The 13,804-nt window shown below is 33.8% G+C and overlaps 1 protein-coding gene across 1 annotated transcript; it reads right to left on the bottom strand.

Moving 5' to 3' along the window:
* Positions 1-4,853: 4,853 nt before the first annotated feature.
* Positions 4,854-5,963, bottom strand: LOC145575974 (F-box protein At2g23160-like). Its single transcript, XM_081633759.1, has one exon. The coding sequence runs from the start codon at positions 5,961-5,963 to the stop codon at positions 4,854-4,856; it is 1,110 nt and encodes a 369-aa protein (XP_081489885.1).
* Between the last annotated feature and the right edge of the window lie 7,841 nt (positions 5,964-13,804).

Here is a 13,804-nt window from a genome sequence, read left to right on the forward strand (position 1 = left end):
TTATACATCATTATATACCATACAATAACGTACTATGTAGAGATCAACCGAGACAGTGGCGTATCCAGGATTTCAAAGCACGGTGTGCACAATTATAACATTTGACACAATAAACCATCGTATAATTCTAAGGAACAAAAGTTTATTAGTTATATAGTACTAAGTACAAGATATGTAAAACCTTTTAAAAATTCTAAAATAACCTTATTTAAATATCAAATTGTCCATTATAATTATTACATATTTAATTATATATCTTCTTTCACATATATTCCTACTTTTAAATATGAGTCTATTCATAACCACCCAAAATTTTTTAAATATGAGTCTATTCTTTCACATATAATTTTTAAATAACCACCCAAAAATTTAACCATTTTCGAACTAACCACCCGTTTAATTTTTTATTTTAAATTACCACCCCTTAAATTAAATAAATGCTCAAATTACCACCCATTTCAAAAATCCGGTAGATTTTCCGTCTGTAGGCCCCACCTAACACTTATTTAAACCCTTTTGACTTATTTTTCTCTTTAAAAACGCTCTCTATACTTTAATTCACATTTCCATCACCAAATTCAACCAAATTTTAAAGAGAAAAAATGTGAATTGAAGTTAGGAGAGCGTTTTTAAAGAGAAACATCGAGAAAAAAATCAGCCAAAAGGGTCAAAATTAGTGTTAGGTGGGGCCCACATACGAAAAATACCGGATTTTTGAAATGGGTGGTAATCTAAGCATTTATTTAATTTAATTTAAGGGGTGGTAATTTAAAATAAAAAATTTAATGGGTGGTTAGTTAAAAAATGGTTACATTTTTGGGTGGTAATTTAAAAATTTTCCTATTTTACATCAATTTTGTTTGGTAAAATTTATAGTATAGTCATTATAATTATTTAACAAATGTGCATTGCACGGAATTTAATACTTAGTAAGTACACGATATATAAAATCTTTTAAAAAAAAATTAATTAAAATCCAATACAATTAAAAATATTACTTGTATATTGTAGAGTAAATATATACAAATATACAAACTTTCCCTTTTACCCACCCTTTCACGTTATGATTTATGAGGTGATGTTTCCTTAAAATAATAATAATAATAATAAATAAATAAAAACTGTTTTTTTTTTTCCCACCAGGGATATGCACTTGCATACCCTTGGTGTGTATTGTATCCGCCCCTGAACCAATATAAGCTTTAGTTGTGTATAATTTTTATCAACCTAGATATAAATATTAAGGTTATGTAAACTAAAACTGATGCAATGTTGCTAAACAAGATAAGTTAAACTTATTTGCTGGTGCCAAAGACTTATTTGCTAAAATGTTAGAGAGAAATCCTAAGGCGCGTATAAGTGTTGCAGAGGCACTTAATTGGTATGTAATTACTCTACTAGAAAACAGCTCATTTCCGACAAAAAATTTTCGTCAGAAACACCTTAAAATCCGTTGGAAAAGGGGTTTTCGACGGAATTCCGTCGGAAGTGGTTGTCGGAAAATGGTTTGTAGGAAAAAGACAATTCCGACGGAAAATTCCGTTGAAAACACTGTTCCGATGGAATTTTCCGTCTTTTGATATGTTCTGGCACCGGAAAAGTCCGTTGGAAGTTTCCGACGGAATAGTAAATTCGGTTGGAAACTTCTGATGGGAATTCCGTCGGAAAGTTATTATATGCATTTAAAAAAAAAAACGCCACGGCACGACGTTCACCACCTCCAACCACCCAAAACACCGTCGTCAACCCCACCTTAACCGACCCACCAGCTCCCACCCCTTCACCTTAACCAAACCCACCACCCCACTTCACCTAACCCACACCCAAACCCAAACCCAGATCTACCGTAACCGACCCACCCACATAAAACCACCTAGATCCACCCTAACCGACCCCCTAATCGAACCTACCCACCAACCTAATCGAACCCACCTGCCAACTTATTCGAACCCACCCAAACTCACTCACACCCTAGACAATCGAAAATAAAAAAATTAAAAATTAAAAAAAAACAATGAAAGCTGAAAACACAAAAAAAACAAACCACCACACCATGGCACCAATCACCTTATCCACACCCACCACGGTGCCACCAACCAAAAAAATTAACAAAATTAAAAAAATATATTTAAAGAGTCGAAAAACATACCTTAATACTCGAAATTGGCTTTGAATTACTGAATTTGGTTTAAATAGGCCAAATTCGACCATAAAAAGTCTCGATCTAGACCTTTATGGTCGAATTTGACCAAAAAAACCATTAATGTCTGAAATATTGGAGGAGATGGAGAACGGAAGAGGAGTAGAACGCCAAGAAGAGAAGATGTTGTTGTCGATGAAATAGAAGATGTTGTTGATGTCGATGTTGCGGTGGTGGTGGGAGATGTGAGGTGGTAGTTAGAGGGGAAAGAAGAGAAGATGAAATAGAAGATGTAGAGGAGAAGAGAAGGAGAACGAAGAGGAGAGAGAAGGAGAGGGAAGAGAGAGAGAGAAGAGGAAAGAAAGAGAAATAAAGAAGAGGGAAGAAGGAGGAGCAGCGAATAGGTTATTTAGGGTTTGTAATTTTTTTTTTTTTTTTTAAAATTTAAAATTCCGTCGGAAATCCGTCGCAAATTTCCAACGGAATAAAATCCGTTGGAAATATTTTTTCGTCGGAAAGTACATATTTTCAGACGAACTTTTATTTTGTCGGAAATTTGCGACGGATTTCCGACGGAATAGGTTAATCCGTCGGAAATAACCGACGGAATAGGTTAATCCGTCGGAAATAACCGACGGATTTCTGGGTCCTTCGGAATCAATCCGTCGTTATTTGCCTGTTTTCTAGTAGTGTTATTTGTTCGACTAAGATTTTATGATAGGGAATTTTGACATGAAGACTGCTCTTGACTACCCACAATTCACATGTTACCTATGAATCTAGGAACTGATTGTATTAGTTTTGATTTGATTATAATTTGAATGTTGAAATTTGCTATTATTTTGGTTGGTTGAGCACTTGAGCTTTTGTTGTTCAATGTCATTTGGGAAAGAGAATCTTGGGGTTCGCAAGAAATAGCTGTAAGATTCATGGATTACAGAGAGTAAGTTTCGTGATTTATAGAGAGAATGTACATGTTGCTGGAGTTGATTTGGATTAGTTTTTGTTTGGCGGGTGGAATAGAAAATTTAGAAACCCTTTCAAGACTACTCATGGTTATATATATGTCAGACTTGACAAAATCTCCAATAAGTATGTTTTCTCTATTTTGGGATTATGTTTAGTCTTTGATATGTTTTTATAGCTTTTACCCAATCAATTTACATCATCTTAAGAATTCTATACACGGTAATTTGTCATTTATATGAATTAACCTTATACAAGTTTTTTTTTAAAAAAAATAGTAATTGTAAGATGGAATTACATATGATGGAATTACATATGATGGAATTACATATCCCACGGGATATCGTTAAGACTGCAATTGACTAGCTACTAACTGTAGGCTTCGGTTAGTGTAATTGAGAACCAAAAACAATTCATTAGTTTGATAACTTTGATCTCCTACATGCATGAATTCCATGAAGCTTGGTTTCTTTGAATTTTGATTCATAAATTTTTTATAAGCCCTATATACATTCTTTATGACCATATGCATCTTTTTATTGGTTTGTCTGAGATGGCTACATGTATTAATTTGTCGTATGAGTCATTTAGGTATCACTGCCCCTGAAAGTTATACTTGAGAATACAATTTGGGAGAAAACATACCATCCAAGTATTACCCCTGATAACGGATAAAAGCAAACATGAACAATTCCAAGTTTGATTCATGATCTTAACACATCGATCATTTTGATTGTTTCCGGTTGTTCAAATTGATTTGCTTATTAATTAGAAACTCATGTGTTCAGTTTGGGGATTAGCATGTTGGGTTATCATATTAATTTATTTGCTTGAACATGTTCTCTTTTCATATTTCGTTGCATTTTTCGCTCCTTTTTATTTTTTTACTACTACTTTTTGCTAATCTTTATTATTGTTTATTTTTTAGGTTGTAGATATGAGAAGAAAAGCAAGGGATGACACTAGGAGAGGCTATGCTAAGTATGATACATTATCTTTTTTTTATTTTTTTTTACTTTTAATTTTCCTATTATTGAAATAGATTTTTTTTTAAAAAAATCTTTGGTCAACTTATTGATGAAGAGTAGATGAAGAGGACTAGGAACATTCCTTATTTTGAAATTAATTTTCTTTTTGTTGGTTAATCACTTTTTTAGTTGATTCGCTATTGTCTATATATAGTGCTATTAACTTGAGTTATTGTGTGTAAAAATCGTTACAAACAAACTAATATGAGATTTAAACAATGTAACACCCCATAACATAGTCTAAATAAAGCCATAAACCCAATTCCTTATATAATTACACATTTTGTTCCATGTATGCAAAATTCTATTTACCAACACTATCATATTTATTGACATCTATGTTCACTAATTAATTCCAATATCTATCAAAAAGCATTACTAGCAAAATAAAAGTTACACTTTCATCGGCCTCTCTAACCAGCAACACTAGATTGCATTACGCGCGCATGGCAACCCTAGTGTGTAAGAAGTTTCGTATTTAGCCATAGTTAAATAATTATGAACCACAAATAATTTCACATATAACATGGAAAACTGCTCGGTTTGTTTCAAAAAAAAAAAAAAAAACATGGAAAACACTTGCAAAGAGAAAATCTTAGTTTTTTTCCTTATAATTCTACTTTTGGTAAGCCAAAGGCAAATTAAACACTACACACTAACATGAAAAATATTAAATCTACTCCATAAAAGAATTTGAAAGTAAGAAGTCAGTAATATATCTATAAATGGACCAATTTTGTTCTTTCTTTACCAGCCTCATGGTATGTCAAAATCTTCCCTCCGTTTCGCTTGTGCAGCACTAAGCTCTCCATATAAGTGTCAAAATACATATTATCATCATTATAATCTTCCAAATGTTGTATCTGGTGACTTCTGAAGTTATAAGAATACATTCTATCATTATTAAATAAGAAAAATGTATTCTTCTCAACATCGAAAATCTCCGTACGAATACTTCTTCTAAGAAACCGAAGAGCTTTTACATTTGAATCTCCCTTATACCAAAGCCGCCATGATTTAAATTTATCTCCACCATCCTCGACCAAAACCCATATACAGACACGATCCGAAGACATAGCGAAAATTGCTATAGACTCACCAAGGACAAAATTAATTTTAACTTGACCTGGTTGTCTAAGAGCATCAGGCAAATCCACAAAGACAAATTCCTCGGAATCAAAATCGAACGATACAAGATGATTATGTACGCCACGAGGTTTATCCTTTTCAAACCCTAACCAGTACATAGAACCCTTACAATAAATTTCATCCCCGTCATTATAACTTAAAAGGCCTCGAACGTGAGCATCTGACCTATCTTTCATCCTCCAAAGATTATCATTTGATGAATAAACCGCAATCAAATACTTAGAATTCCCGAAAGCAACAACCTTATAATCATTAGTAGATGGAGCGAAACCTGGCCGATATGTCCAAGATATACCAGGACAAAGGGGGATCGACCAGAACTTTCGAATAACGGGATTATAAAATACGAGTACATCCGGCGTCATTTCATAAAATGAATACATCAAAATTAATCCATAACAGTTGCCTGTTACAACACAATTATCAGGAGTTTTAAATATTTCTTCAATTTTTCTGAATGTGTCGATACTATAAACGGTAGAATTAGAGCTTTCCACGGCTATTACATACTTGGGTTTGTTGTTGTAAATTTGAAGATGCAAAAGACTGAAATAAGAGGAATCAATTAGTGAACACCAGCTCTTAGAGACACACCTAAATCTCATTAGGCTTTTCGCCGGCAGCCTCGCTAAGATCTCCGTCCACAAATCCATCGATAAACTAGGCAATGCTTCCGCCATTGTTTCGGAATTTGAAGTTCTTACGGAAATTTACAGCTTAAATAGGGTTATTATTGAAATATCAAATATGAATGTATATTGGTTTGATATTCATGAGAATAGAACTATATAGAAGTAATTTTTTGTTTTTTTTTTTTTTTTTTTTTTTTTTTTTTTTGCGCTCAATTATAGAAGTATTGTTTTAACATTAGGAGTCTATTATTAAAAGATATATTATTGTGATAATGATTTAGAGGATATCTAATGAAAGAGATATGTTTTAGATAATGTAATACTTTTGGTAGTTGAGATGATTAAGGAATTTTAAGGATTGTTGTTCTCCAAATACATTTTAGGTAATTTTATTTATTTATTTATTTATTGATATAACTAGGGAATATTAGGTGTATGGATCGTTTGTATTTTTGTAAATAAATAATTTGTGACTTAATTTGTTGGGATAGTTTTTAAATGGGATACAATAAAATTGTAGTCATTATATTAGATTAAATCTTAGTCATTATATTAGATTAAATCTTAGTCATTCATTAAATTTTGACTAAAACCTTTTATTAGACGACTGTGTGGTTTAAAAAACACAAAAAATAGTTTGACAATAAAAAGAAAAAATCTACTACACGTTCTTTCAGTTTTTTTCAATCAATCTGAACTTACTCTGTCCTAGAGGTGTCAAAACCGAACCGGCCCAAAAAAAAATTATCCGTTTCGAACTGTAACCGATCCGATTTGATTCGAGAAATTCAAGACCCAAACCCGATCTGTAACCGAACTGAACTCAACCCGAAACCGAACTTGACCCGATTTGAACTTAACCCGGCACCGATTTGATCCGACCTGAACTCAACCCGAATCCCTTTTGACCCGACCTGAACTCAAACCGAACCGATTTGACCCAACCCGAGCTCAACCCGATCCGAAATTGACCCGAAAAATAACCGATCTAATCCGATCTGTTTTTACCCGAACTGATATTAACCCGATCTGATTTTAACTCGATTTGATTTTAACCCGATCCAAATTTAACCCGATCATAATTAATTATTTACTTTTTTATTCAAGTTCTTATACTATATATTTACTAATTATTAATAAGTTAACTTTTTTACTACAAAGAAATAATCGTATCAGAAAAGTGCGGAGCACAATTGTGCATTATTGTAGAATTATAGGCGTTATACATCGCACGGTTATATACTCACTACATACATATGCAATAATTTATGCTTAAATAAAAAGAATTTACATAGTAACAATTAACTATCAATATGTATAATGTCAAGTTTTTAATATACAAATTGAATTAGTAATAAAGTAATTCTAACAACTCTAACAAATATCTTTAAAAAATTGAATCAGTAATAAGCTAAACTAATAGTACAGAACTCATAGCCTCATATGATTGTACAATTGATGAAGAGTTGTAAACTTGTAATAACCTAAAAAAAAAAGACATACTTTTTTGTATATATCACCATATGTAACTATTATTCGTCAATATATCACTAGCTCGGTCTCACTTCTTACTTATATAGGTATGATAAGTCATCGATATTTATTCAATCTCAATTTTCCTCAAAGATAAAAATTACACATAACTTGATCAAATGAGAAAACTAAAACTTCGTGCTTCGTAATTAATAATCATATTGACCCAATAATAAGGTAAAAACTAAACAATATCTCTAGTTTAAAAATAACCTTACCTAGATATGAATTTGGTCAACTCGACCAAAATCCAGCCAAACACAAAAAGGAATTGAACTGAAATTGACCGAACCGAAATCATCCGAACCGAAATCAACCCGACCCAAATTCATCCGACCCGAAGTTACCCGGCTAAACCCGTTTTAAACCCGATCCAAATATATCCGAACCGAAAGTGAATCGATCTGAAGTTGACCCGACCCGTATTCAACCCGGACTCGATAGATCAGGACCCGAATTTGACCCGACCCGATCCGAATTAAAAGGATAATTTTAATCCGAACATATCCAACCCGAACAGACCCGACCCGAATAGACCCGATCCAAACTCCATCCGATTATCCGAATTGACACCTCTCTGTCCTTTGCTTCACTCCCTTCTTCTAAGCAATAGCATCTCTTTTCAAGATTCTCCCAGAAATAAAATAAGGCTAAGATATATTTTCCTGGATTTATCATTTCATTTATTTGTAATTACTATCTTATCACAATGATGATGAATGTTTAATTTGGGTGGGAAAAAATCCAATAATTATCCTTGATTGTCCAAAAACTGCAAAATTAGCTGTCCAAAACTCTTTCTATTCAGCCAACTTGATCATCAAATAGCGCAAAACCTTTATATTCAGCCAACTTGTCACCGATTATTCAACAGCCAATAAGCAACTGCATGCTCACCAAGAATCAAAGCAAACAAACCAAGTTCGAAAATTTTTTGGTAATCAATAAACTCAAATGATCAAGCAATCAAATAGCACAAACCTCTTTGATGACCAACGAAATCAACAAACAACATACTTGCATATTCAACTTCCAAAAAGCAACTGCATGCTCTACAAAAATCAAACCAAAGAACCCTAATTCACAAAATTTGGTTACCCATCACTCCTGATCAAGCATCAGTAAGCACAAAATAGAAGTCTCCGGTAATAACAACTACCTCTACTTGATCACTAATAATTTAACTGCAAACAAGCAAGGCAAGACAGATAAATTCCAATAATAAATCAACCTCAAACCTCAATCATATCATATACCTAACCATTGAATCCTCATCGCAAAGTAATTTTATCCTTGTAAGTTTCGGTATCAGCCCAAATTAGTCACTAACCAATAATTATGCTTTGTTCTTAATTACATAATCATCCGTGGTTATGCATATTTGATAGACTCTTTTAGTTTGGAGGTAGAGAAACCATTAATAGCGGAAAACCATAATTTAGAATAAGAAACCGTTATTTTTATTTTTTTGGGAAATTTTCTTTGGTGAACTCCAACTTTTCAAATTTTTTAAGTGGTAAATATTCTTAAATTTTATTATCAATGGACAATGGTAAAACTACAGATGTCAGTAGGGCGGGGATAGGGCGGAGATGGGTCTTGGTTTGGTGGGTGGTGGGACGGGGATGGGGATAAAAATCATACTCGTCATGGGTGATGGGGCTAGAGTGGATTTTACATTGTACCCGCCCCACCCGCCCCACTTCATACCCGCCTTATCCCCACCTCACACCCACAATACATCTATATATTTTATAAAACAAAATTATATACTTTTATACTATTTTATATATAAAAAAATATGTAAAATAAAATAGTACATATAATAATTTGTAATACACTAATTTTATAACTAAAAAAGTGTGTAATATTAATAATAATTTTATTTGTTGTAATTTATACGCAGTATTAAATATGTTGGATTGTGTATTGGGATGTAATACCTGAATATTTTATGATTTTATATAATATATTTTATAAAAATATAGTTTATTTTTATTTATTAAATAACTTTCCTTATCTCATATTTTTATTTTAGTGTTTGGAAAATTATAAAACCCTATTTTATAAAACCCTATTTTATAAAACCCTATATACCTTTCACGGCAAATGAGTGCAGCCAATTAAAAGAAATAAACTTGTTTTCTTATACAATCTAGAATTGCTTCTGCGCATCATTATCATCATCACTTATTAGCATTATGATATAAGTGCTTTTGTTTAATCTAAAAACCAACATTTACGAATGACATAGAATTATGCAGAGATGTGGTCTTAATTATTACTGTTGTCAGAGTGGCCGTTTTTGCAAGGTAATCACACTTTATCAATTTGGAGATGTTTGATTAATTTGATTATATTATTTATTAAGTGTAATCAGACTCATTGCTATTTGTTATTTGTTATACGTAATCACACTATCAACCCTTATATCGTTTGTTTATAATTTGATTGTATTATTTATTTTATGTAATCACACGAATCTTAATCCTTGGAGTTATTTATTTGATAATTCATTATTGTTTGTATTGATTATATTTTGTATTATTATATGTAAATTTTATGATTTATTTGTATGATCAAAATTTATATATATGTGTTTGGTTGTTGTATTGTATAATTTAATTGTCGTATTGATTGATTGTATTATTTCTAGGGTTGTAATGTTGTTGTTATAGGGAGTATTGTTTTATCAAGGTTTTAGGGTTGTTAATGCAGAGTATTATTTTTGGGGAGATTTGATTAATTTTGAGTACTAGTATTAGTTCTATAAGAGTTGAGATATTTTGTGAATCGAATAAGTCGTCATATATGAATTGGGAACCTGTGCCAATATTGAGATATTATTTATTATCATGTGAATGGTTATCTGATCGATGTATGAGATCAAATGGTTGAGAATTATTGTTTTGTTCTTGGGTTGAGGCTCGGAGTTATATAACTTAGTCCTTGGCTTGTTGGTAAGAGGGTAATAATCATGAGTTAAGAATGAGGTACAATCTTTATTTATATTTATTTTTCTATGGTCCCCTACAGTGGGAATTGGCCCGTATGTGGTCTGGTTCAAGGTGTTTTCTGGTTATTGGGAGTATTCAAGTTTTTATACTTGTTGTTTTGTTATTTGAATTACCTATGTCCAAGGCTAGGTATAGAACAATGAGCATGGCACACTTATGGGATAGAGTTGAGTAAAGGTTTGTATTATTATTCGAGGTTTATTTGACAAAGGTTATTTTCAGAGTACAATGGGTAATGTAGTTTCGAACTACATGGTTTAATTGATATAGTAATGTTAATTATTATATTATACTCTATATTCTGATATGTGGTGATTACTCAGCTTTTTGCTGACGTGTGTGTTGTTTTATTGTGCTATTTGTATTTGCGGCCATGTCTTTTTCTTATGGTGGCCCTACGACGATCTATTTTGGAATTTGTCCTTAATGGTGAGCAATCAAGATTTTCTAAGCAGGTTGATCAATTGGTCGTAGCTAAAGGAGCTCAAATGTTTCGATTAGTGTGATGTCATGAGTTTATAAAGTTGTATAAATAGCTCACCTAGTTTATTGGGTTGTAATTATTGGGATTTTGTAAGCCTTAACACTCGACAGGTTGTTGAGTGTGGCGGTAATACCTCCGATTTAAGTGTATGCTTCCGCAATTTTATTTAAAGGTTGTCTATTTTTCCTTTATTTCTTATTTATTATTAGTTAGTAAATCGGGGGTGTTACATGGGAGGTGGGTCTTGGGGGGGGGGGGGGATTAGGTGGGCCTTAGGTGAGGGATTAAGTGAGGATGGATATCCAAGCGGGGGGAGGGGCGGGGATGGTTTTGGAATTGTACCTGCTGGGGCGAGGATGGGGATGAATTTTAGACCCGTCGCGGGGATGGAGACGGGGATGAGGATGAAAATTTTAGGTGGGGATGGGGATGGGAAGGCCAATATCCGCCCCGACCCGCCCCATTGACATCCCTAGGTAAAACTAAATTATTTATATTAAGTCAATTATAATATTAATGATAAATTTTAACTAGAGATTTAACTATAGTTAGTTAGTTTTTTTTTAAGTTTATTTTTGAAATATTTAAAAAAAAAAAAGGGGGAAATTATCAATGGTACACCCAAGGTTCAGGCTTTTATCAATGGTACACCAACTTAGTTTTTGTTTATCAGCGGTACACCCAAGGTTTCACACGATTATCAACTATACACTTAACGTTAAACAAACGTTAAGTAAAGGTTAAGTTGGTGTTTAATTCGAATTTTTTAACTTAAAAAATTCCCTCCCTTTTTTTCCCCTCTTCATTTTCCTTCCTTTATGTACTCTACCCTACCCACCTCCTCTTCCTCTCTATATAGTTTCCATCCTTTCTGATTTTCCCTTTTCACACACAACACATACATATATATACTCAAACACACCCAATTCGAATTATTTGTGCAAAAAAGACAACAGTAAAGCAACAAATAATAATCACAGGCACATTGTGCATAATTTAAACCATAATTTGCTAACAATTGTACATGGAAACCAAAATTCAACCATTTAAACAAAAAATTCATATACTACCAAAACTAAGCGAAAGTCAGAAAATCAAAGGCTCAGATGAAAACTTACCTTAAGCGATCAACAGTGAAATGCAGAATTTGCTAGAATTTTGTTCAATTCGCCCGTCGATTATGGAACCTCACAACAGCAGAAACAGGGGAGAGAGTGAGAAGGAAGAAGAAGATGAACGATCTTCTGACTTAGGAGTTTTTAATATAGGTAGTTGAGGTTTGAAAGGAGCAATTTAATGTATTTGGAGTAGGGGGGCAAATTAGTCATTTCATTTTAAGTGGATTAACCTAAAATTAACCTTTAATTAACATTTGATTAACATTAGGGTTACTGTAGATAAGTGTATTAAACCTTGGGTGTATCGCTGATAAACAAAAACTAAGTTGGTGTACTATTGATAAAAGCCCGAACCTTGGGTGTACCATTGATAATTTCCCAAAAAAAACCCAAACCACTCACCTAGCACCAGCACCAGTGTCGGCGGCCAACCCCCAGCCAGCCGGCCGGAAGTGCTAGAGGCCAACGTCTGGCCTCTGGCACCTCCGGCCGGCAACGCCTTGGCCAGTTTCTCCTCTCTTTCCCATTTCCCCCATCACCACCCGCCCCACCTCCTCTCCTTCCCAGTTCCCCCACCACCGTCCGTCAAGCCTTAATCACACCCAAAACCACCACGAAAACTAGCACCCCTCCCCGACGAACCCCCTCCTTTGAGAGCCGACCACAAAAACCTTGAAATCTACCCAAAACCACCAAAAAACCGAAACCCATTTCCTGGGTTTGGTTTCAAAACCCTAAACGGGTTTGGGTATTTTCTGATGTTTTGGGGTTGTTTTTAGGGTTTTTGGCCGGCGAACAAGGGAGGGGGGGTCGTCGGGGAAGGGCGCCGGTTTTGTGGTAGTTAGAGTGGTCGGGGGTGGGGCGTTGGGTGGGGAAAATGGGAAGGGTCGAAAAGGGGATAGAGAGAGAGAGGAGGTGGAGGTGGAGGTGGGGGCGGGGCGTCACTAGCGGGATTGAGGGAGGTCGCGTCGCTAGGGGAGGCCGGCGCACCAGCGACGGTAGAGATTGGTGCCGACGCCGGCGTTGGTGGGGGTGGGGGTGGGGGAGAGGGGGTTGGGATTTATTGGAAATGGGTTAATTTTTTTTAATTAAAAAAATAAATAAATAACTATAGTGTAGGATTTTTAATAAAATAACCTTTATCAATGGTAATCAAACATTTAGGTTTACCGTTGATAATAAAATTTAAAAATGTTTACCACTTAGAAAATTGAAAAGTTGGAGTTCACCAAAGAGAATTTTCCAATTTTTTTTCAGTTATATTTTTATGTGAAACAATTACGCGGACGGACTAGATTGATCCATAAAATTTTAAGGGTCAAGATTAAAAATAGTTACAATGGCTACAACTTTGTTACATCCATTGAAAAGTCTTCTTATGTATCATTCTTTTTTAAATTTATTTTTTAAATTAAGGAAAAAATTGTAATAAACCACCTTTTCTTTTCTTTTTATTTTTTCTTTGAACACTACACATTGGCCCCCTGCTAATTCCATTATAAACATATTGGTTGGCATAAATGAGTCTTAAAATAGTAATTTAAGTCCCTAATTTTCAAACGAGGCATTTACTTCTTTTTTTTCTAAAATATAAGCTCAATTTGGACTCTTAAGGGTCAAAATAGCCCCACAACTTTTAATGGAATAATATCCAACACGCAAATCGATAAAAAAAATATTATTAAGTGGAGAGTGGACCCAACTAACGGAATTTGTTAACGGTGAGATAACGGCAAG

Source organism: Chenopodium album, chromosome 2 (genome assembly GCF_948465745.1).
Source record: "Chenopodium album chromosome 2, dcCheAlbu1.1, whole genome shotgun sequence".
Lineage (NCBI taxonomy): Eukaryota > Viridiplantae > Streptophyta > Magnoliopsida > Caryophyllales > Amaranthaceae > Chenopodium > Chenopodium album.